Source organism: Xiphophorus maculatus, chromosome 13 (assembly GCF_002775205.1).
Source record: "Xiphophorus maculatus strain JP 163 A chromosome 13, X_maculatus-5.0-male, whole genome shotgun sequence".
NCBI classification, from domain to species: domain Eukaryota; kingdom Metazoa; phylum Chordata; class Actinopteri; order Cyprinodontiformes; family Poeciliidae; genus Xiphophorus; species Xiphophorus maculatus.
Window position 1 is genome coordinate 23418438 of NC_036455.1, and position 25691 is coordinate 23444128.

Consider the following 25691-nt stretch of genomic DNA (forward strand, 5'->3'; position numbering starts at 1 on the left):
AAGCTTTTGACTTGATTCTGATGTCTTATCAGCATTATTAGTCATTTAAATCATTTGATCTCCAGGCACAGATGTTGCCTTTTAAAGGCTGTACATCCCTCAACAGCGTTTCAGTTTGAGGCCCAATGTTTTCAAGGTTCAACCATCCAGATGTTGACTTGGGATGCTTCTTTTTTCTAATTCCAACAGCGATACAACCCCACAGCATAATGCTGCCACCACTGTTACTGACAGTTGTTAGGTTTCTCAAATCCTCTAAACATACGTCTTTAAATGGCCAAACAGCTCAGTCTTTTTCAAATCTTAGAAAAACTTTCTGCAGAAACCATTTAGCTTGTTCATGTTGGAAGCTGGAGATTGCAATCAAGAGCGAAGGCTTAAGTTCTGGGATTCGTGCTGCTTTGTTTGCCGTTTCTAACCTCACTTCTCAGTGGACAGTGATAAAACTTCCAAGTTCATGTCTAGAGATTCAGTGGCGCCTGGGTAATTCCTCAACATCCTCGTCAATTTCCTTTCATACGAAGTTTGGGTCAGATGGTTGAAGTCTTGGATGCCACTGAGTGAACAGGACAATGACCCCAAACACATCTAAATTTGTTGTGAAAAAGATAAAGCAGATCAATATACCTGTCAAACTACTGCACATCTACCTTTTGTTTTAGTGGAAGACACAATGGCACCGGAACATCACGGATTAGTGTTATAACAAAATATTACATTAAGATGAGATCTCCAGCATAAACCCCATTTTGTCAACCGGAGCACATCAAAAGTCGGTTTAGACCCAGATAACAGGTGTTTTTCAAAACGCCAACATTGGAAACGGCAGCAAAATCTTCTGGGACAGCCACAAACGAAATGAAAGTAAAATGAATGGACTGTGGTTAAAAATCAGTCATGAAAGATGATCAATTTAAATGACCTCTACCAATCCTGTCAAATAATAAGCCCCAATTATGCCAGAGGAAAGATTTCACTATAGATATAATGGGGCTGAATGCAAATATTTGAAGATATAGCTGCTGACAGAAGCGTTGCACCTAATTGCAAAAACTGTAGATTAAATTCTGGAGTCTTTTTAAAAATATTTTCACTGGAAATGCATCATCCAAAACACTGACAGATGTACGTTGATCAATCTACCTGTACCTCTAAACAGCTATTGATTCTTAAACATTTTGAACCCATTGGAATAAGAGAAATCTACAGGGCGCTGCGGTGGTGTAGGGGCAGAGCAGGCGACCCATTTACAGAGGACGTGGTCCTTGAAATGGGCATCATAACTTCAGACTCCTGGCCCGATGACCTTTGTCTTATGTTGTCCCCCTTCTTTCACAACCCGCTTTCCTGTCAAATAAAGGCCATTAGTCTTTATTAAACCTTTTTAAAAAAATAAATCCACAATAATTCTAACCTTGTACAGTCAATTCCTGCTTCTAAAAAGTGAATTGATGATATGCTTTATCACTGCACCATGAGCTACGAATGTTTAAAATAATTCAAATTAGCGATGAAAATTTGGGCCAATATCGATATCTGATATCAATATTGCTGTTAAGGTCAATAACTGATGCATATACTTCACTAACCTTTCTACACATTGAAAAAAAACAAAAAACGACCACACCGCTGACTTCATACTGATTTGTTGCTTCAGTTAAATGTCCCACAGTCCTTTGCTGCATCACAATCACATGACCAAACAAACACCATATGACCGATCTCCTCGCCTCCTCCTCCAGAAACAAACAGGACGGAAATAAATAAATAAATACTTTCTATTTCTATTAACATCGGCTCAAATGTATTTATCGAAATGAGGCCGATATGCTAAAAAATGACCAATACCGATATTGGCGCCAATATTTTTTGCATCCCTACTATAAAATGAATGAGATTCCCAGCAACAACGAGCGAAGTTAAAATTCAGACCAGCCTTGTTCCTCATCAAAAACACATAAATCATGTAAAGATACACAAACCTCCGACTGGTTGTTGTCTTTTTTAATCACATTAGAGCTGAAGAATAAAAATAAAAACATAGGATGAGAGGGCAGCACACAGATATTTTTAGTTAACCACATACAGAGTTTTATTTATACATATATTTATATAATAATCATCATCTCTCCCACTTGTACAGCCTCTGATTGTAACACAGAAATAAACCCACATTCCCTGGGCAAAAGAAAATAAACAGAAAGGTCATCCGTCATCACCTACAGTAGAAAAACCTTCAGGGCCATCTGCTTTTATACATGAGTGAGGCATCAGTATTCATTACAAAAATAGGATTATAGTTGATAGAGAAGCAGTGAAGTTTGCTTAACTGAGCGAGGGAGTGACTTGAAATGACCACTCACCCAGACAATAAAGACAACCCTCCAAACCAGGAGCCTATCAGATTCGTCCATGAGTGTTTGTACAGCAGTCCAGCTCATTCAAGGAGTCAGTATCGGCGGGAACGAGTTAGAGTTTAAATTAATCAACTAAACCGCTAGAAAAGAGAACAGAAGAAAACCTCAGTAGGAAAGTGGCTGGGATTAGTGGAGTGGAGAAAGACGGACTAGTTTAGAAAAAGTGCTGTTCAAAGACTGGGGAAAAAAAAAAGGAAAGGCAAAATTAAATAAAAAGGGGATTTGAAATTACTGAAGTTAATCATTTTATTTGGAAAAAAGTGCAAAGCAGCTCTGAGGTCCCCTGTCCTGCAGCTGCTGTTGGTGAGAAAAAACAAACTAAAGTTTAAGATGAAGAGGGGATGATTGAAATGAAGTGTTATTGCTGAGGATATTTTTTATTTGGTGTTAACATGTGAGAAGATGAATGAGGGGGATGAAGAGCAGAGTTATTGTTGGGGGTAGTAGGGCTGCTGCTGGGGGGGCTGCTGTGGGTAGCCAGGGTAGGGCTGTCCTGCAGGGGGCGCTCCGGGGAATCCGCCCTGCCCCGGGGCGGCCTGGTAGGGCATGTAGGGCATGTTGTACTGGCCATAAGCGTAGGGGTTGTAGCCCATGGGCATCTGGTAGAATCTGCAGCGACAAAACACAAGACAAGGTGAGATGTGTTTGAGAAACATCAACAATAATTCAGAACCAAAATATGTTTAAAATGAAGAAAAGTCATCAATAGCACCTGAAACATGCGTTTCATTACATCTTTTTTCTTAACATTATTAAAAAAATTGCTGGAAATGAAGTTTATTACTTCTAAGAGTTGAGAATATTGTTAAAGGTGATGCATTATGCTTTCTTGAACAGGTTAGGGTAGGTCTATGGGCTATAAAAAACAAGAACACAAAAACATGTTCATCACATTTCTGCAAAAAAAAAAAAAAGTTAGATAATGAAGTTTTAGTCTGCCCATTTTGAGCTCTTCTAAGAATGAGCAGCTCAACGTTTACGCTCGCACATGAAAATAGCTGCAAACAGATGCACGTTTATACAACCATACATTTTTGAAAAGCAGAAGTGGAGCCTCCTGCACAAACAACAAGAATGCAGCAAGTGGTTTCTGAATGGTGAGTCAACAACAAAACACAATGGCTGCTTTATGAGCACCAAAACCAGCTGACCACTTCTGCTCGAATCCCATTTGGGTTGCTAAGTAACAGGTTGCTAGGTAACAATGCAGATTTTTGAAATGGCAAATTTTTCACACACCAAAAAGCATTAACTTATTGCCAGAAACAGGTGGATAGTGTTTTTAAGGGCTTTGCCTGTTTTTAACAGAAGTTGAGACCCAACTGGAAGTAAAAAAAAAATGTAACAAAATGTATTTAGCATAACAGGCTCCCTTTAAAATAAGTAAACTCCAACATCTGGTTCAATTTTCCAGCTAATTTTGATTATTTCCATGTTGGAAATAAAAAAAACTCACCCTTGGTAGCCTTGGTAAGTGGGATAAGGTGGTCCTTGTGCCTGTGAGGGAGGTGCCGCAGGTGGAGGGTTACTGGTAGGAGGCCCAGTGGGTGTTGGGGCAGCTGCGGAGGCTGCCTGAGGAGTGAAGCTGGGTGGAGGTGGCCTAGAGGGAGGCTGAGGTTTTTGCTGGGGCTGCTGCTGGACTTGCTGAGGTTGCTGGGCCTAAAGTAAGAAACAAACAGAGGAATTAGAACGTCAGGGCGAGGATACGTCAAAGATGGATTTAGCTGTTATTAGCTTGTGATTGCTTACAAAGACGGTTCTGGGAGCAGGGGTCGGACCCGGGGCGAGAGCTGGGGCTGCCGGGGTGGACTGGTAGGCGGGGACGTTGAAGGATGGAGCACTGGGCTCTCGGGCGATGCTCTGCTGCAACTCCCTGAAACAGGAAGTAAAGCGTTACAAGCCTCTGGTGGGACGTCTCCAACAAGGCTCTTACTGAGTTGGGCCGTCATAAACAAAACATGTAAAAACGCCATAATTCTCCACCATATTTAGACAATTATGAAAATAGAAAGTTTAGCATGAGAGTTATCTCTACATCAGGAAGAAAGGATGGATATAACTTGTAGAGAATGTCTGGAAATATAAACTTTTTCTAAATTCACTACAGACGTTTTCCACACTTATCAAGACCTAGAAAATAGTTCCAGGATTAGGCCTGTTGAAATAAGTAATAGATCAATTAATCAATTAACTGCATGATAAAGTCAAACAAGCTCAATAATTTCCATTCACAGGATTTAAAATTTTTCTTTCCTTCTCTCCTTCTACCAAAAACTGGATGACAAAAGTCTTCAGTCTGGTGAATTTGGTCTCTTTATTTGAAGCCCAACTGTTTTATTTAGAGACTTCATAGTTAATTTTATTCGTTTTTTCAGCTGTGCTGTTTATTTATTTTGGACCTTCATTAGAATTAAAAAAGAATTGTTTTTTGGGCACGTGTTATTATACCATTACTATTATGTTACTTGAAAACAGGTTGAAAACAACAATATTATCGTTTATTTCAATAACCTCTGGGACAATTTCATTTATGAAATATTTGTTACAATAACAGGTAACAAATATCGTCATCCAGTGCATTTCACAGAAGACAAAGTCTCTCACTTTGTCAAAATTAAGATGGTTTTTGCTTCAAGTTAAAAAGTACAAATCTGACAGCCAGAATACAAGGAGCTTCGTGTTCCTGTTCACGCTCTGCTTTCTCTGCCAGCAGTCATGAAATGCTCCAGTGAGTACGTACTTGAGCAGCTCATCGCGCTCTGTCTTGCGAGCGAAAACGATGTCGCTGCATTTGTTCTGGAACTTGAGCAGGATTTCTGTCAAGTCGTTGTAGAACTGAGGAGAGACAAAGAAGGAGACAAAAATAAACGACCTGGTTTGAAGAGAATGAGAAATAATGGGCAAAGTTTCTGACACGACGAGCGTCGCTACAGTCGGCGTGTGCAGATGCTGCAGAGCGGGCACCTTGGTGCCTTCGCGCAGGTTGTTGCAGATCTCGACGTAGCTGTCGTGTGCGGAAGCCAGTTTCTTCAGGACCTCCTCCCTCTGGTTGGCCTCGTTGTTGGACTGCTTCAGGCTGCTGAACTCCTGGTGGGACGTCTGGGGAAAGCAGCCAGATACAATCAGAACCATCAATCTGGAGGTGAGCACCTCTCACCACAGCTATTTATACAGATCCCTGCAGATTATACTGCCGGAAACATTTTTAAAGTTTCTGCACCTGTTCTTTAAAATGCTTACATGTATTTTTTTTGTTTGTTTTACGGATTCCAGCAGGAAAATAAGCTTTTTAAACTGTTAGTTTTAGCAACAGAGAACAATGCAGACATGTGGCAAGGAAGCAAAAGCAACATCAACCTGATTGTACAGCTGCAACTAGCAATTATTTTAGTAATCAGTTAATCTATTGCTTATTTTGACAATTGGATGAAAAAAATGGACACATTCTGCAGATTTTTACACAATATTAGAAATACCTAAAAACTGAAAAATAAATTCAATTTCTTTTTGAAATAAGAAAAACATTTTACTGTCTAAAATGCAATACCATATGCATTACTTTATTGTAAGCTTGATTGTTTGTTGCAAAGGATACATGAAAAGCCAAAAAAAAAGCTTCCAACATCAACTGGTAAAAATCTCAGGCTTTTCTGCTCGACTTGTCGGTGCAGCGGAGGGCTGATATGCTGATACGTTTGTTGATTAACCAATTAATAACTGGAAAGCAAAAGAGGATTACAAGGTGGGTTTTTTGTTGGTTTTTTTTGCTCAGTTTGAACCAGTTACAACTTGAGTTTTTGGTAGCTTTTAATTTAATCTTAAAGCAATAATGCATGTATTTTTCTTTACATTTTTGGCTTAATTACTGCTGTGGATATGTTGTTCTCTCAGAAAATGGCCTCTTTTTTTGAGTTCGTGTACTCCAGCTAATCGATTACTAAATTAGTTGACGATTATTTAAATAATCGATTGATCCGATTAATCGCTTCAGCCCTATTAGAGCGTACCTGAACTTGCCCCAGCAGCTCTTCCTGCTTGGAGAGGCTGGCCGACACTTTGTGGTTGTAGCTCCCATACGACTGGTCGAGCTGGGAGAGCGACAGCTGCTCCTCGTTTATGGCTCCGTCCTGGGCGAGCGCCTTCAGGAAGGCGGTCGACATATCAAAGGTCACGGCTTTGATTTCCCCCTCCAGCGTCTCCCTCTCTTTTTTCACCTCGTCCAGCTGGGCCAGCAGGGAGCGCAGCACGTTCACAACCTGCAGGGGGAGACGGACAGGAAGACATTTTTATCAATCCAACCACCCAGCTCTATCAGGACGACTGCAGACCGCAGCACATCAACACCTTGTCTTTCCCCCCCTAAGAAGGCAACATTGTAGCTGGAGAGATGTGCACTTCTTCCCTTTGCTCTTTCTCAGTTCTGCTTGCTAAGTTGTTTAAGCTCCCCAGCGACACACAATGCCAAGTCAGCAAACAATATGAAAAATGGGTCGGAAAAGGCCATAAAGCACACAATGTCCTCGGGGTTTACGCAGAATCTGCCTGACAGTCCTTAAAAACTAACCAGAATTCTAAAAACGAAAGTTTAGCATCATGTGTAAAGAGGACAGACAGACCTCGCTGCCCTGTAGAGTCCTGGTGGGGTTGGCCGAGGGGATGGCGGCGTTGAGCTCGTTCTCGGGTTTACACAGCAGGGCGATCATGTCGCACTGGGCGTTGTAGCGGTCCCTTACCACCTGGTCGGCCTGCACTGCCTTGTCCAGGACGTTGCGGAAGTTGGTGCCCTCTGGGAGATGGGAGAGAGTTGGGGAAGGAAAAGGAGACAAGAGAAGAGAAGCACGAGTGAATAAGAGGTCACAAAGACAAGAAGAGAAGTTTGGAGAGCGTTGAGCGAAGGTGATGGAGGCGAACCTGCACGAAGCGGCTTGTACAGATCTCCAGACGGGGTTCTGTTCCAGCGCTGGTTGAACTTGCTTCTCAGCTCGTTGTCTGTTGTCTCCTCATCGTCCAGCATTTTCAAAGACTGAAACATAAAAGCAGAGTTTACCATCATAAAAATAAAAAAAATAAATATAACATTCCTCCATATACAGTATCTTGCTAAAACATTTCAAGGTTCCTGCAGGTTTTACCAACTTAAATGTAAGACTTTCAAGGAAGTGAAGTAAATTAAAGACAGAAATGTTTGAAGTTTAATCTGCCCACTTTATTCCTGACCTGTCTGCTGCAATCATTCATTTTTATAAAGCTCATGTTCTCTAATGTTCTCCAACAAACCTCTGAAGCCTTTGCATTTATACTGGTACACTGGTGGAATATTAGCTACCCATGTTTTTCACAAGGTAAAGCACTAGAGCTCTGAATATGAATGCAAATCAAAACTTCCCAGATTTAATTTGCAGAAAGTTTTAAAAACCATCCATTCCTTTTCAACCACTTTATAATTGTGCACTACTTTGTATTGATCTATTGCATAAAATCAGAAAAAAATACACTGATTTTGTGGTTGTAACCTGATGTAATGTAATGTTTTTCCCAAGGCAGTGCAGTCCCAACTGCTTTTGAAGGAAACTTGTTTCTTGCAAATTGATTGAAATTTGCTTGAGCAATTTATAATAGAAATTTAAATTTCTGAGACTCTCAAAGATGCAAAGTAATATCTTTAGCATTAAAATTTGTAAAAGTTGTGTGTTACTTTCTTTGTGTAAATATTCAATTATTTGCAGAATGGCATTTGTCTGTTAAAAAAGCTACAGATTTCTCATATACAAATCTAAAAACATTTTTAAAAATTATTGTATTTTTAATTTATACTCCTTGTACTTTAAAACCCATTAAGGGAATTTTTTTTTTTTTTTTTTTGCTTGTACTTTTCAACTTCAACTGAATGTGTTTTATGTTTTCCTCCCATCTGTTTAATTGTTTGTGAGCAAGATGTTAAAAACACGCTGGCTGGAGATGATAAGACTGATAGTCCTTGGCCCAGAGATCAGTGGATTAAATTCTGTGATGATTCTAATCTGGGATTCACGCCATTCGGAATGATTCTGAGTTTTTGGTATTAATTTGCTTTTCTGGTAGCCTTGGCAGAGACCGGCAGCACTGATGCCGTCCAAGCCAGCTATTAAAGAGAATTACATTCACACGGTGCTTTCAAGAAAGCAAAGCCATATGGCAAACATGCTGTCTGAAGCCTGCAGTTCTAAAAGTCTCTTTACTTTCAGAAACAGATCTGGGACTTGAATGAAAGGTTAGACGAGTGCCGTGAAACTGGCTGAGTGTTTTCCACCGACCTCGTCCAGGATCTCTCTGTTGCGAGTCAGCAGCTCAGGCAGGTCTCTGATGAGCTTCTCGATGTTCTGCAGTCCTCCTTGCCCCACGATTGATCTGGACTTCTCAGCGATGGATTGTGGGATAGAGTCTCCAGACAGATCCTCCAGGGCAGCAGGCAGGTTCAGAGAGGCCAACACCCTGACAGAGTTAAAGACGATCTGTTACCACAGGTTTTTAGTTATTCATTTTTTAAGTTGAAGGCCACAAAGACGTTGTATTTTGTTATAACATTTTTAAAACACACTTTTGTGCATTTTTTCTTTTAATTTATCTACTCAATAATAAACTCTTTTTTTTTTTTTTACAATCTTATTAAGATCAATAAAATAGTCACTATTTTGTAGAAAACAGATCAGTACAAAATATAAAAAAGATACTGCAAGATTGCATTAGCAGCAGGGCCGGTCCAAACCATTTTGGGGCCCTAAGGAGATTTTAATTTGGGGCCCCCAGTAGCAAAATAGTAACATACCTGCTATTATTAGTGCCAATTGTAATTAGCTTACATCATACTGGTGGTCTTATGGCTTTTGTTTTTAGGAGTAGCAAACAAGCAAAGATGCTCTATTTGTATTGTGAAATTCACAGATGTATTTAAATGTTGCATATTAATTTTGCTATGTGACAGTAACATCTGCTGACAAACATTGAATTTACAGCAAACAACTTAGCAAGTTTAATATCTTTTGTTTTAAAAACCTGGAACAAGGTGTATAAAATATGCCATACATGCAATCTGTCACTGCAAAATAAAATCAAACAATGCTCTTCTGGGCCCCTTGATGGTGTTGGGTCTCTAAGCAGCTCCTTAACTCCCATATACCTTGGGCCGGCTCTCAGGTTAAGACAACTTCACAGTTTAAATGTTTTTGGGGGATTGATTGTTTTCTCATTTGGACTGGGTGATTTGCTTTTTAGTAAAACCGGAGTGAATAATTTCGGTTCTAATTGCTCCAAAATGAATATGAAGGCAAAAACTTAGTTAGTAAATGGGAATATAGTTTCTGCACAAATTTTTTAGGAGGATATAAGGTATATGTAAACATCAAAAATCTATGCTTGCAGGCTAGTTTTTCTCAATTCTTGAATTGAGTTCAAGAGGCCGTAAAAAGTTCTCCAGAGGGCCACAAATGGCCCCAAGGCCGTACATTGGACACCTCCTGGTTTAGAGCTTCTAAGAAACATCTCAGAGAAGTGAACTAATAAACAAAAAAGCTTTTATCCGCAGCGCAACAGTACCTACTGGCCCATTAGGGCGTGAATTATTAATATGCTTACAAACAGTGGCGCGTGATGCTCTGCACAAGTGAATGCAGAACATCTTAGGGAAACAACCTTCATCGTACCCGTTGCAGAGATTGGTGGCCTCCCTCATCATTCCCACCAGTCTGTTCACAGTGTCGGCCTTCCTCTGACCGTAGATGCCCATGGACTGCTGAACGGCCATGGGAACCATCTTCTCAAATAGATCTGACGAGAAAAGACAAACAGGTTTAGGCAAATATATAGTTAAACACATTGCAAAAAAGATTTTAAAATAGTCCACATGCACGTTTTACAGCTATTCAATATGTTGAACTGGAAAGGCAGCAAAGTTATACAGAAATAAGTGCTTCTAGCAGATAAATCTCTAATTGTGACATTTTAACACTTATATAACAGAAGTAAAACCATAAATAAAGGGAAACGTAGTGAGAAACCGAAAAGATGCCACAATAAACACATTTTACAGAAAGTAGCCAACTAGTTTCTGTGAAATCTGATTATTCTTGAACCTTTGGTCAATCCACATTGGGGGTAGTCACAAACTTGTAACCTCTGTGAACTGTGAGGAGTAATATGGGAAAGCAAAGACAGCAGAAAGTCTGCAGGTGAACAGAGCAGAAACACAAATTGGTGAATATACTGAATTATCAGCCAATCTGGTGCAGGCAACTGAGGATGGAGGATGGTGCACAACTACTTTGCTTATATTCAAAGCAATAAATGGATTTAGACGGCAACACGGAGCTGAGCCAGATGGAGGGAAAATCCTAAACATGTTGTGCAGGTTTCTTTCAGTTAAATGCTGAAGGTTGTATCTCTAACACTTTTTGGTTTTGCAATCCCAGCTCAGTGATTTTAAGGCATCACACAGAACCAGTGATCTCTTCATTATTATGAAGGAAGAAAATAATGTCTAAAGTTCTAAGTTTGGTTTCAAACTCATGTTCTTTATTATTAAATATTTATAGATCCAGTTGTGAAGATGTCTACTGAAATTATGAAGCGGTTTCTACATTTCGTCCCTTCCTAAAAAAATTGCCCAACTTTTTTTTTTTTTTGCCTAAAACATCTTTTGGGAAGAAAAATTTGGTGATTTTCTAAAAAGGACTCAGGGCCATTATTTTAGAAAGGTGACAATATAAATTAGGACTGACACAATGAATTGGTGTCAATTAATTAATCCCAATTAATTGGGATTAATTGATTATTGAAATAGTAAAAGTCGATTAATCATTAACTAGAGTATACAGACTCAAAAAAGATCAGTTGTTGAAAAAACAACAGGGTCAGAGAAGAAATTAAGCCAAAACTATACAAAGGAGATGTACATTTTGAATTTAAGATAACAAAAACCTTAATCTTTAATTATGATCAACACAAAAGTCCTCAAGGAGCATAGCTTAAGCTTCACCTGGTTCAAATTCATCAAGCACCTTTTGCTATTCAATTATTAATCGGTAATGCAAAAAAGAAAAAAAGAAAGATTAGTCCTACACACAACTGATGTTAAATCAAGCAGAAAAGGATGATCTCAGATGAATCCGTTGCTACAAATAATCATGTGTTCTCTAAAGGAAACTTGTTATTACATTGTAAACAATAAAATGTTTATTTTCTTAATTATTTTCATTTTTTATGTATTCCTAGTATTGTATAAAAAGATTTAAATGAAAAATCTACAGAATGCACCAATGTTTTCATCCGATTAATCGACTGATTGTCTTGAGTAATCGCTAACTAAAATAATCGTTATTCCCCCAATACGGATACATAATCATACCTGTGAATTTCTGGCTGAGTGGAGGTGTGATAGCAGTAGCTTTGACCAGCGCCGCCTTGCCGATGTGCTCCAGGTCTTTGACTTCGGGAACGCGGTCATGGTAGATGAAGTCGTTGTCTTTCTTGGCCGCAGTGAGCGCTCGGTTGATCTTATCAGTCAAGTCCTTCACGCTCACGTATTCATCGTAGCGAGATGCGACGGTCTTCACCAGCTCTGCTGCGTGCTACAGGGTTAGACAATTTGATTCATAAATATAAAGTTAAATTTGTTTCTCATATTTTCTTCAATGCTTAACTGCTTACACCATACTGACAAAAGCAAGCTTTGGGAAATTTTGTTTACCTGCAGACGAGCAATTTCCTCCCCAAAACGCTTCTTCTGCTTGGCAAGGATGCTCTGATGCAGCTCGGCGTTGGCCTGCATGATGCAGTGCTTGGCTGCCAGCACAGGCAGCACTTCCTGAAAATAAAAATACTGACCAGGGAGAGGCAACCACAGAGCAGCACGCAGGCACACAAACATGAATATGCACACACACGTGCGTGACAGCAAGGCCAACCAAAAGGAGAGAAACCCACACCAGCAAGGTCAAATCACAATTGGCATCATGACAGCCAAATCACAAGTAGGCACGAGCAGCGAGGGGCGTGCAAACATGGCAGAGCACGACACAAGCACACGGACATACAGACAACAAGAGCCGCCACCAACACGAGGGATGCAGGAGAAAAGAAAAAAAAAAAAGAAAGACAACGGGAGAGAGAAACAGAAGAGGCCATGAGTGTTTAACCTTTCAGCAGAAGCTGCTACACCTCACAGAAACACCCAACAACTCTTCATGTTTGTGTGTTACTGAGACTTTCAGCCACAACACAGACAACACAGTCTGGGTATGGCTTTACAGACTAGCTTCTAGTAATAAAACTCAGGACAGAGAGAGGAGGATTTCATCTTCACTTAAAAAACTATTACAAACAGAAACACCATAATCTATTTTTGGCATAAAAAAAATGAGAAGAAAATGTATTTATCATCCATCCATCCATTTTCTGTACACCCTCGTCCCTAGAGGGGTTGAGAGGGGTGCTGGTGCAGCTTTCATACTAAGAATTTCATCAAGGCCCATGTCTAGTTCTAATAAAAATTAATTCTCTAAACATCTTCCAGTAGAAACTAGAGCTCACAAAGTTAAAGACGACCAACTTTCTGACAATAAATACGCCATTAAAATATGACACGCAATTAAAATGCATCATTTTGTGCCACTAGTTAATTTAATTAGTTACTCTATTTAAGTAGAATAATACAGATTGGTATGTAGATATACATAACAATCTGTGATTAAAACTGACTATTTTTAAAATATTAAGCAACTTTTTTCATTTCAATTCACTTGACCTTCAAAATAAAAGCTTTCAGCATGAAGCTTTGCATATTCTTTTTAAGCTGCTCGTGATTTGATGGTGAGAAATCAGAAAGAAAACAGCTCAGCTTTGGTTTAGTTAAAACCGACCAATAACAGTGAAAATAGGATGAAAAAGGACCAATGAGACCAGAGAGTCTAGAACAGTCCCGCAACCCGTCTCACATGTACAAGAACAATCTGACACACAAAACCCATCACACACAGTCCAACGTCTGCATGTCTTCATCAGCAGTCTAATGGTTACACTGTGACTCTGGTCGATCTGGCAGCTTACCTTTGGAAGGTTGTCTTTGTATTGACACTGCTTGAAGGCTTCGCCGTAAAAATCTGCGGCCTGATTGGCCAGCTTTGCAATCACAGCATCTTTCATCCGGTCTGTTGGGCAAGCAAAACATTTTACAGTCAAAGAAAAAAAACAGACATTAGGATTCTAGGGAGGAGCTGCACTTAAAAGCAAAAATATATATATATAGTAGAGCTGAAACAATCAGATTAATTGATTAAGATAATTTTCAACTAGTTTAGTAATCGAACAATCGCTACCTGGAGTAAAAAAAGACTAACATATGCCATATAGGAGCAGTAATTAAGCCAAGATTTAAGATGGATAAAAAAACCTCTCTCCATAAACATGTTCTACCAGGAACTTCTCAAATTTTAACTTCACCTGGTTCACATGTAAATTTTAAAAGTATTTAATTAACTGCAGGTGAAGCCTTTGCAACAAATGAACTCCCATATCTAAAGGAATACCTTTGCTTTTCTTATTGTATTTCAGGCAACAAAATGTTTATTTTCTCATTTCACAAAGGAACTGATTAATTTGTTGTTGGGGGTTTTTGCCAAATTTTATGCATTTACAAAGACCTGCAGAATGTGCCAATTACTTTTTAATCCAATTACTCAATAAACTGCGAGAATAATCAATAGAATACTCGATTACTTAAATAATTGCTTTTGATCAGCCATATTGTAAAATGGCTACAATTCTCTGCCCGTCTAAACTAATACATGCATTGTCTCACCACAGAGCAAGAACTCATTTACGAGTAAAACGTGAACTCGGCAGATGACATATCTATTTTTAAAAAGAGGGCTGAATTCCTGGTGTAACGTAAAAAAACCTTTATATAAACTCTGCAGACAGAATCGGGGCAGAAGCTGTGTGCAGCCTGGATCAAAACAGCCCCCGTCATCCTTAGAAATTAATCAAGACAATAAAAATGCAGAGCTTTGTAATTACAGAATTGCAAAGTTTGCTGTACTTGGTAAAAAAATAAATAAATAAATAAAATGAGTGCAAGTTATTTTGTGATGCACATTTAACACAAGTTAAAATGTGCTGGGACATCTAAAAACATAAAGGAAGAAAAATAATAAATGAACAGCAGTAGGAAAGCAGTGCGGTGTCAGTCCTGGCCTTCAGTACCTGAAGTGGCTTTGAGGAAGAAAACCTCCTGGGCTTGGGCCAGCATGATGGTGCTCAGAGTTCCTACGGTCTCAGGACAGATGTCCATGGTCGGCTCTCTGCTCAGCGCAGACAGCACTGTGTCCTTGATGTGACTAAACGCTCCACTGGCCAACTGGATGAACACATCGAGATCAAGTTCAGATTTTAAAATTACAACTATCAGTTCAAGCTACTCATTTCAGGATGAGTATAGCAACTAGAAATCAGATGCCGATTGCTGTCAGTACATTTTCAGCTTGATCCAACACATCTCGCGTCAAATCTAGTCAAAAACTTAAAAATCCAATCCTTCTCCTCCCATTAGTGAATGCATCTTCCATAAATGTCACTGGGTGGCAACACTCCTGCTTTTACAGAGGGAGGTAGAGTCAAAGACTCAAACAACAAGAGTCTTATTTGAAGTTTTTTCAGTAAAATGGTGAAACATGGCTGTGAGAATGAGAGAGACTTTTTAACCTGAATCAAGAGGATGAATTTCTTCAGCGCTGAGCGTTTCATCTTACAGTAGTGAGCTATTCATTTAACTGAGGTGTGTTGGAGAAGGTCTGCATCAAAATGTTTCAGGACATATTAGCTTTTGGAAACCCCTGACTAAGGTAAATTAGTAGGACTGTGTAGAACTGCATGCAGGAGGGAAAAAGCAGCCATTTGAGTCAGATGTGTTGGACTGGGGACAGATCTAGAAGTTGCAGGCTGTGGCCTCGGGGACTGGAGTTTGACACTCCTGCTGCAGGGAATACACACCAAAACTGTTTTAATCACTCTAAGCGTTAACACCAAACCAAAAGTTTAAAACGTCAAGTTCATAGTTAGTCTTTGTTTTAAAATAAAAATGGTGGCACATGGTGTGTGACATTACATCTGCTCCTAAATATTTATTGTTAACTCAAGGAAGGAATGCAAAATAATATTCTTAAAAGCTGTTCTTGTATCTTTGTACCTTGCGGTTCCTAAAGCAAAGCTGGCATCAACAGTAAAGCTACATTATTTTGGAGTGGAATAATAATTGGCAAATATTTTCCAAGTGTTATGAACTTGCTTCGTTTTTTTTTTTTTTGCCAATGCAATATTTAGCCAGTTGGACAGAGTCTCGTGGCAGCAGATGCTCACATCACAAATAAATGGCACTGCCCAAAATACTGAAGGTCACAGTAATGAAATCACAGATGAAAAAGAGAAGAAAGAAGAAAACAGGCAGATATCACAACTGAAATCACCACTGAAACATTTGCAGTTATCACCAACGTAAGATTTTCAAATATTATGCAATCTTTGTGAACAGCTCAAAGCTTTTCAAAGATTTTTTGTAAAAATCAGCCATTAAATTGCAATCAGTGCATCTCCAAGTTTCCAACTTCTGGGACAAATAGAAAGACCACCCACTGACAAGGTGCGACTCCCTGCAGCAGTAACTTACCTGGACGACCTTTGGTGAAACTAAACAAAAATAAAAAACAGCTGTTGCCAAAATAAGTGAAGTTGTAGAAAGCTATCTCTGATCTTTATAATTTATTTATATTTTTTTTCCAGAACAAAATTAATGAAATCCTCCTCAGTTAAAGAAAAAAATGAGTTGCCTTACCAAATGGGATTTTATTGATCGCCGGACATCTTTGATGATTTCTTTTAAAAACTAATATAGCTGATTGAACCCACAGTATCCACGTTATAATAAATAACTCAGGGTTGATTAACTCCAGTCCTCACGAGTTTGGGCCCTGGCATGTTTTAGATGTTTCCCTGGTCCAACACCCCTGAATCATATGAACGGTTCTTTAGCACTCTCTGAGAACCTGGTGAAGTGCTGAGAAGGTAATTCAGCCGTACGAATCATCTGCATTGCAGCAGGGATAAAAATAAGGATGCTGGTTCTTGTGGGCTGGAGTTAGCCACTGCTGAAAAACTATGAAAGTTGTGCAACATCAGCAGTTCTGCTGTTGTGTTTCTTTATGGGTTAAAACCTCTGTCTCCTGAGGCTGGGTTATGAAAAGATTCAACAATATTTCTTTACTCTAATATATTTAAGTATGAGCTTCCAAAAATGTGAAATTACATACAAAAAACAAATACTACTACACAGATCTAAACACACCTGATAGTATTTAGCGGCAGCTTTGAGACACTCGTCGTTGTCAATGTTCTGCTCTGTGGCGATCTGACTGGCCAGAGCTGCACAGTTGAACAACACGCATGTCTTCTCATAACCCAGACTGGCCAGTGCTGCAAAACAAACAACTGTTACAGCAAAATCATCTCTTTACTTAAACGTATTACATTTATTTTCCGTAACCTTTTATTTGATGTCAAAAATCATTAACTTGCTTATTTGACACAACAAAGATTTGTGTGGAGTGGAACAGTGTCAAAGCCTTGATAAATATTTAGAAAGTGTCTCTGCCAAAACATTTGAAGCCCATAATTAGGTCATTAGCAGGACTCTGTTGAGCTTGATTGCTTGCTGAGGAGGAAACTCGGTCTTTGAGCCCTTAAGGATTGGATTTTGACACCACTCTGTGGGCCAAAGTTCACTGAAAAGATTCATGACACAGTCATGAACTAATCTTTAATAATTCCCCAACAGGAACAAAAGGTTCAAATGATGAGAAAGTTGGGACATCAGAGATAAACAATGTTTAAAACAAAAGATTTAATGCATTATATGCAGGTTTCTTAAGAACACAAACTACTCAGATAAAGTGCAAGACATCTTTGCTTATTGTTAGGCTAACTATGACATCTGATTTAGAGGACAAAGTCAGTGCTGTAAAGCTTTGTTTCTCACAGCATGAAAGAAGCAAAAGGGGTAACGAAATACAGAAAACCAAGTGCCACAAGGGCTGAAACTGAACGCTAATGGACTGCCTGTTATTTTCTCGACACAATTATGTTTATTGCAGCATTACTCACAGAGCTTGACGGAGCCACCGAACAGAGATCCTTTATCAAAGGCATCCTTCCATGTAAAGGTTAGGCAGAGCTGCAGAAACAAAAGCATGCTTTGTTTTCAAGTTCCTTTCCATTTAATGAAGCGCTCAATCCAGAGTCATATGCGCTGCTCAATCAATTACCTGGTTTTCACAGAAGGGAAACTTGGGCTCAATAGAACACAGTTGATCGTAGTATCTGCGGACAAAAAGAGAAAGCAGAATCAAGACAATGCTCGGTTTCACACTGTGTTTTACCAAAAAACAAGTCTCTACATTGTTCAAAAATAAATAAGCTGTAACTTATAAAACAGCCATGGGCTGATATGTGAGCATCAGGTTTTGTGACTGATAGATGTGACGTAACAGTGGAGTGGTTTGAGGAACTGCTGCAGTTAGGAATCTGACAATGACTCAGGGAAAAATGACAAAGGAAAAGCTTTTGACCTCAGTACATCTATGAGGTGATGTCAACAGTCTATTTTTAACTTTGAGATAAAGACAGTCAGGGAATCCCCTATCACTGGGCCACCAACCCTTCTTTTCTTAAAGAGCTAGCTTTCTATTGAGATCCCACACACAGTGCGTTTCCAGCACAAACACACACGGAGTGAGCTGTGCGTTCACACAGGAAAACTGAGACGAGGCGTGCCTTGTGGCGGAACTAAAGGGAGAGAGAGAGGGGGGGGGAAATGTCCCAGCAAACACTGGTCACCAGAGTAACACTAAGCCGTCTGTGAAAAGACCCGTCGCTGTGACTACGAACGCTGAGGACCGAGGAGCGACAACAGGAACAGCCGATTCGTCGCAGACATGTTAGTCTCAAGAGAACTGCTCATATAAGCATATATTTACAAAAAACAAATGTAATTTAGACAAAAGTAACACTTAAATAAAAAAAAAACTTTATTTAGTTACTGTTCTAAGTTATTTTGACATAGTCAGTTTGCCCTGGATTGGCTCTGAACTGTGATTTTCTTTTCTTTATTCACAAATGGGGATAATCTTGTAATTCTTATATTTTATATGGATTAAAGTAGTACCTCTGTCAACTACCTGAGGTACATTTTTAATATGGTATAGTTTAATAAGTTTTTCATTAAAAAAAATAAAAAATTGTCAGACCATGAAGTAAACAGGAAGTCTGTGTTAATCAGGAAAAGCTCAATCTGTGCATCTATGATTCTACCTCTTAATCCAATTCATAGAAAAACATCAGTGAAGTTGTTTCTGATTTAAAAAATAAAATTCAGAGCCAAGATATTGGGCACAAATGTCCATCTTTAATTTAACCTGACTGAAATGGATCTAAAGTCTTGGCCACAATGTCAAATCATAGATAGTGTGACAGAAGTCATGTGACCAAAAGGTGAGTAATTGCTCTGCACTGCTTCCTGTTTGGGGCCTCCCAGATGTTAACTATAAATGATGGTGAGAAAAATTATGGTTCCAAAAAATAATAATTAAAAAAAAAAATGTTGGTGGTAAAACAGTAGTACATTTGTCTAGAGTAAAATAAAATGATCACAAAGTGAAAAACTGAAAGACAATTTGAAATGTAAATACCAACATATTGATACAGCCTGGGCTTTATGTTCAGACTGTGAGTCACAACAATGGCTAAAATAAAAAGGGCAAAGTTTCTTTGTATTATAGAGGTCTGTTAATATTTAGAAAAGGTTTTCTGACATGAGCAGAGCATCCAGTCACTAATATGAGGCGTCAGTCATTGGGAAAAAAAGGTCTGCTACGCTAACTAACAGAGCAGCTAATAAAAATCTGGCTGCAAACATGGAGAGGACAGAGAAACCTTGTTAAAGCCCAGGTGAAGCTTCTGTACTGTAAATTTCCTTTATGCAAAGAGGCTGGAATGGGGACATTTTGTTAGCCATATCTGGTTGATAAGACAGTGAAGGGACTTTCTTTTTGCTGCTTCAAATCCACAGTCAGACAGCAACACATCTCTCAGTATTGCTTTAGATGAATTTTTATGGCTAGGTTTTCCACTGACTTACTAAAGATTATTTTGTATTACATATTTTAATATTTTTCCTAATTTTTCCCCCCCACAAATATTTATAGTCTTCTTGCACATCTAATGTAACATTATTTTTACAGCACTATTTTATTGTTATTTTGCTCTTGTTTAATTAAATGTAAATGCTAGTTTTCTTTCTTTGTTCCTCTTTTCCTCCTTTATTATTTCCTAGCTGTGGCACTTTTATCATAATATAAGAATCTATGGTTCAAGGTATTTCTACCTTGTGTCCCATCATCGTTAGGAGAACTGTATTTCCAGAGTCCTTCAAAGCAACATTTTTTCTGTTGACTAAATATTTCTTTACGTTTATATGTATTTAGTTTTTCCTTTAATGTTTACCATTTTTATATCTCATTGTCTGTTTATTTTTTATAAAATAGTGACCTGTTTTTAATCTTACAGAAAACATTTTGTGTATGAAAAGATCTGTATAAGTTTCAATGAGTGAATGTCAAATTTCTGTCCCCACGTTTCAACTTGAATGGCATTTTCTTGGTTTGTTTGTTGTGGGGTTTGTTTTTTTTTACAATTTATTTTTTTACTAGTTAAATCTTAATGTTTCCATTGTAATGTTGACAGTAAAACATTACTACTGTAAGAGTAAACTGTTTTCCTTTTAATAATTCATTGACCGCCTGGCTGTTGATGTTGACCAGGAATGACTAAGCTTAATAATGAAGGCTGAGGTTTGTATAATGCTTACACTCACTGTATGTTTATTTTGATTTATGTTGTTATTTCGGAGCATTGTGTTATAGCTTATGTGTTTTGTGTTTCATGTGGGAGAAGCAGTTCAACTGAAATGAGCTGTATATGACTTATTTTAACAGAGCATCTGGAACAACGAACACCTGAAATGACACGGATAATTAAACTTGTTAAAAGTCAACTAGCTTAATTAACCGATATATATTTACTAATCAGTCAGCCACGTTTTACCAGTGTCAATAAATCTGCAGTTGTGGCTTTTTAGCTGCCCTGTTAGCAGCTAAAAGCTAACCTCTGGGTGCGGCAACTGAGCCAATTCAAGAAGCCAATAGCTAAATTATGTGTCCATTCATTTTGACTTTTATCGTAGTTAATTTTTCTGTTTCTACGTGGGTTTTTACCTCAGTAGGATTTCCAGGGAGCTCTCGTGTTTGTCGAGCGGCCTTCCCAGCGCGCTCTTGCGGAGCTTGTTCAACTCCTCCACGGCTCGAAGGTACTCTGACTGCTCGTCCCCCGCTGGATACGAGGCTGTAACAAACTTCGACAGCGGCTTCACCAGATCAACCTCGGAGGACTTCTTCAGCGGGACTGAAATAAACGTTGCCATTTCGGCCCGTGGACGCTTTAAACGAGAAAAGAAACAGGCACCGAGATCTTGAGCGAGGAACACAAACAACGGCCACCGACCCACTTCCTGGATTCTGACAGAGAACGTCAATTACGTCATGGACAACGGCGAGACCTACTGCGCAGACTCAGTAACGTTTTACTAACGCCTGTTTCAGCACACACACAGGAAAGGTACAATAGGACTGTAAATATACTATAAATTTGGTATTTCATATGTCAGTGTAAAATATTTGCTTATTTTTTAAAGTAAAAAATAACTAAAAGAGGACAATGGGTGTATAAAATGACGAATTAAGACAAATGGCCTAAATCCAATATTTAAAGAAAGAAAAAAAGAAATAAAGTAATTAAATGCATTTTTTTTAAAAAGAAATAGTCAGTGTTGTTCTCATTCCAGCCACTGACTCATTTATTTATATTTTAGTTATTTTAGGTTTATGTCTATAGAAATGACATGAACAAGTTCTACTATTCTAACTACCAAAGTGTTTTAAAATAAAATAAAACGGGCAACAAATACACAGAGCACTCATGTTGTATTACTGGCACTATCGTTATGTAATTGGGTGTTTTTCAGTCAAGCATAACAATAGAATGGCTTCTTAAAAACGGGTCTTATCGTAGCTAAGCAACAGGATGGTGACCCTAAAATTACAGTCAAAGCTACAATGCAATGGTTCTGATTGAAGCTAAAACATGTTATAGGGGTCTAGTCAAAGTCCTGTGTAAAATTCCATTGAGAATCTTTGGAATGGTTTGAAAATTTATGTTAATGGGCATTTTCCACCTAATCTCAACAAGCATAAGCTATTATACAAACAAGAATGAACTAAAATATTAGAGTGGATTTGGAAAACTGGTGTAGACAGAACTTGTAGCTTTAAACAAAAAGCTTCTAGAAAGTATTTGGGGTCTGAACTCAAATTCACTACACATTTTTTGTTTTTTTTATTGTAGAAATTGTTCAAAACAGTACATCAAAGTCCTTCCTTTTCTACTTCATAGTTGCTTCCTTTGCAACTTCACGAGTTGCACCACTTACCATCATATTAAAGACCGTGAAGTTCATGGTTGCAATGTTGAAAAATCTCGTTGATACTGTAAAAAAGCCTCTCATGTCATTCCAATTCATGTATTGGAACCTATTCCAGATTATCTGATATCCAAATGCAATTAAGTGTTTACATTATCTGCTAGGGGGGTTCTTAATCTATGCTTTAAATTTATTTGACAGAGTCTGCCACTTGCTCAGTGACAAACTGGGCACATATATTTGTTGTATTTTTTTCCTAATGTTCATTCAGTGGGTGAAACATAATTACATAAAACAGTAATCTTAGATACTATGAGAAAAGAGAGCAGTCATCCTGAGTGCCAATCTATGAATGAGTTTTTTTTAACATCAGATAAAACTCAGCTTAAAGAGTATGCTCTTCATGTCATTTTCTTCTTGAATAAATATGCAGAACACAGGAGAAAGTTATGAAATTATTTATTCCCAGCACATGTGGTTGTGTACATCTCCAGCATATGATACTGTGCACATGAGAAGCATCAGGTTAACAGTGGTCACCTCTTTCCGGCTCGTGCTCACACAGATAGGCCTTTAGCAGACTTAAACTTTTTTCGTTTTTTATTTTTACATCCACTCTATTCTTATAAACGCTAGAGTTGATGAACACAGGTTTCTCTGTTGTAGCACTCGCATCCGCGCAAACGCCTCAAGAGCTACAGTCCTGGCTCTGGTGCATGTCGAGACACAAACAGCTGCTTTCATAGCCTTGAGAGTTTTATTTGTCGAACTCCTTCTGATCTAGTAAGAAAAGGATGTTGGGGGTGTAGGACTAATGACTACACATCGAGCTAGAAGTTTGTGAATTTCTTCAGTGCAGGCTTGGTCTCTAACGTATGGAAAAAGTAACGGGGGAGAAAAGTTCGGGGGATACACTCACTGACAAATTTATCTGTCTCCCAAATATCCACATGCTCTTTACTAAGTAGCAAGCTAAACACGACTTCTTTTACCAGCAGAAGAAAAAAAAAAAAACAACCAAACAAACAAACGTTTGACATAAACAAGATGATACACATGCACACAAATTCTGACACCTTGACAATGTAAACCTCTTCAAAAATGCCAAAACGGAACAACTTGAACCAAAGCAGAGGCCTCAAGCGTCGTGAGGTTTCCTGTCGCTCTTTGATAAGGCCACTCAGAACGCGACCTGTACGTTCTGCGCTAGGCTACGACACAAAGTTTCCAAGAATGATGTGGCGTTTTGGTGCATTACCACTGCATACAGGAGCATCCCAATTATTTAGAATACCATGGAAAACCTCATTGGTTATTAATTAAATTCAAAAAGTGAAACACATAAATTAAACAGAGGGAGGTCTTTAAAGCATTTATTGCTGTTAATTTTGATGGGCTAACGAAACCAGAGAATTCAAATCCTCAACATTATAATACAATAAAAGACCAAGTAAATAAAAAAAAACAAAACTTTAATGCAGAAGTGTAATGTTATGGCCATTTTATGGTCCACGCAACCATTTATTTGAGACCCTCATCAGGTCATTGGTAAAGAAGCTGGCTGTTCACAGACTGCTGTATCCAACTGTATTAATGGAAAGTTGGGTGGAAGGAAAAAATATGGTACAGGCTCATAGAATCACCACACAGATATACTCAGGATATGAAGCACAATGGTCCAATTCCTCGTGTTAAACCACTCGAAAGCTAGAGACAATGGCAGAAACAGGAGTGTTGCTCAATGGTCCAATGTCCTCCATCCATATTGAAAACTAAATTTAGCATTTAATTTTAAAAAAAGGTCCCAAAATGATCCTAAGGGATCTTAAGGAAGAGTGGAGAGGCACATAAACTAAGCTGCTTGAGGTTCTTTGGGAAGTTTGCAGTCTGATCATTTGGGGCAAACTCACCTGACCTTAACCCCACCACAACCTTTTTTCCTCCTTCCACTAAACTTTCCATTAATATGCCTGGATACAGCCCTTTGTACAGACTCCTTGAGGTTGATAACTTTCTGCTGCATAACCATCAAACTAGCACCTTCTACAACCTGATTCTAAAGGCCTTTACATTTCTTAATGATAATAAAAAAATTAACTTTTTTGATCTCATGTAATAAGCCAGTTTTTGGAAAAACAACATTTTTGGTTTTCACGGATCATCAAAACGAACAAACTTGAAACAAATCACTCCGTGTGTAATGATCTAGTTGAGCTTCACTTTTTCAATTAAGTTACTTAAAACAATTTGGTGATTTCTAATTTATTGAGATGCCACCGTATGCCTCACCTGCTGCATAATGTTTACAGTAAAAATGGATCTGGAATCAAGGCTTCGGCACCCGGTACAAAATTTGCAGTATTTAGTCCCCCTCCCCCAACTTTTAAACCAGCTTTAGTGCTTTAAATTTGCACAAATTCAAGACCCACTGCGGTTTATTCCCTCTCAGATCACACCAGTCAGTCAGTTTCCCGTTTGGTCCACTATAAAGTATGTTTCGTTTAAATAGGCACTAATGCTCCACTGGATAGCATCGTCGAGGGGTTTTATCAACTAATTTCCAAAGTCCTCTCGCCATAATTCTGTAAACCAGTGTTTTAATAAAGCAGAGAAGTCAAATAATGATGCGTATGTACGCCGTGTATATACTTGAATTAAAAAAAAACACAAAAAAAGCCAAGCTAATGAGCTGTTATGGCACCAGAAAGAGAGTAAATTCATTAAGAGCAACAGAAAGAGCCGACTCATAATTAGGCATCAACTAAAAAAAACCCAGTAAAAGCGCAGGCCATACTGGACACACGTTAGCTGAGCGAGACGCAATGTCGACAGAGATATGGCTGTAAGTTTAAATCACATAGTGAGACAATGTGATAAGGACTGATAATGTCATTTTAAAATAGCAAAAAAACAACAAAAAAAGCCAAAAATGAGAGCATTTCCACTCATTTACCCTGAATATTTGCTCAGCCAATTAGAGAAAGTTAATTAAGACATCCCCGTCAAAGAATGTTAAGTAAGCAGAGTAAGCAGAGTTTGTTGTTCAAGCAACTTGGTATGGATTGCATGCTGTTCAGCAGTACAGTTTCATCAAATACTGGCCTAACGCTGGTTGTTTTAGGAAGGGCAACAAGCAATAAGGTGACTTTTTCTTCCTGTCTCTTGCATGCCAGAGCACCATCCACCCCTCTAACTTGGAGCCTCCAACCTCCACACAGAAACCATAAAAAAAAAGACAAAAAAAACAATTAAAATTAAATCAAAATACATTGAACAATGTCAACTACCCCCTGATCCCAAATCCTCCCCGATCTCTTCTTCTAACCGATCTCCTTCATCTTAATAATGTTTTCAATATGAAACAGTGGACACACCCATGTCAGATTCTAACATTTACATGGCTTCGGCGCAGTCACTCTGCTTTCCATCGAGCGATCGCTAAACAGAGACGGGGAGGATGCAGAGCGACAGAAGGAGGCTTCTGCTCCAAAGCAGAGGGTGGAGTATTAGTGACGCCATCTGTGCTCCTCACTACTTCAAGATTAGATGAAGTCCTTCGCCCAACTCATCTGGAAAGAGAACAGTAGAGAGGAAAGGGACAGTAAATCCTAAAATACGGAGAATATGGATCATTACCAGCACTTCCTTCATTTTGGAATCAT

General features: G+C 38.6%; 2 protein-coding genes across 7 annotated transcripts in view; both read right to left on the minus strand.

The window, feature by feature from the left end:
- Positions 1–1989: 1989 nt before the first annotated feature.
- Positions 1990–21088, minus strand: pdcd6ip (programmed cell death 6 interacting protein). Of its 2 annotated transcripts, none has more exons than XM_014476116.2 (18): positions 20768–21088; positions 17762–17816; positions 17601–17670; positions 16786–16913; positions 14652–14805; positions 13497–13597; positions 12139–12270; positions 11797–12019; positions 10097–10220; positions 8711–8888; positions 7329–7440; positions 7034–7203; positions 6425–6673; positions 5382–5516; positions 5158–5252; positions 4167–4290; positions 3874–4076; positions 1990–3026 (listed from the first exon to the last, which is right to left on the minus strand). In XM_014476116.2, the coding sequence occupies exons 1-18, from the start codon at positions 20971–20973 to the stop codon at positions 2846–2848; spliced, it is 2640 nt and encodes an 879-aa protein (XP_014331602.1). In that variant the 5' UTR covers positions 20974–21088; the 3' UTR covers positions 1990–2845. The 2 variants fall into 2 exon arrangements, with proteins under 2 accessions (XP_014331602.1, XP_005797382.1); XM_005797325.3 differs by having other exon boundaries at positions 12139–12255; positions 20768–21087.
- Positions 21089–22472: 1384 nt separating this feature from the next.
- ubp1 (upstream binding protein 1) overlaps positions 22473–25691 on the minus strand; it is a 28141-nt gene continuing 24922 nt past the window's right edge. For all 5 annotated transcript variants that reach the window (XM_023344762.1, XM_023344763.1, XM_023344764.1 and 2 more), the window contains one exon: positions 22473–25598. In XM_023344762.1, the coding sequence (XP_023200530.1) occupies positions 25561–25598 (38 nt within the window). In that variant the 3' untranslated portion in view covers positions 22473–25560. The remainder of the gene's footprint in view (positions 25599–25691) is intronic.

Excerpts from the sequence above, each read along its gene's own strand:
- pdcd6ip (XM_014476116.2), bottom strand. The coding sequence starts at position 20,973 with ATGGCAACGTTTATTTCAGTCCCGCTGAAGAAGTCCTCCGAGGTTGAT. Across the intron at positions 13,598-14,651 it reads CTTCCTCAAAGCCACTTCAG|ACCGGATGAAAGATGCTGTG; the intron begins GTACTGAAGGCC and ends CTTGCCCAACAG. Across the intron at positions 5,253-5,381 it reads ACCTGCGCGAAGGCACCAAG|TTCTACAACGACTTGACAGA; the intron begins GTGCCCGCTCTG and ends GTCTCTCCTCAG.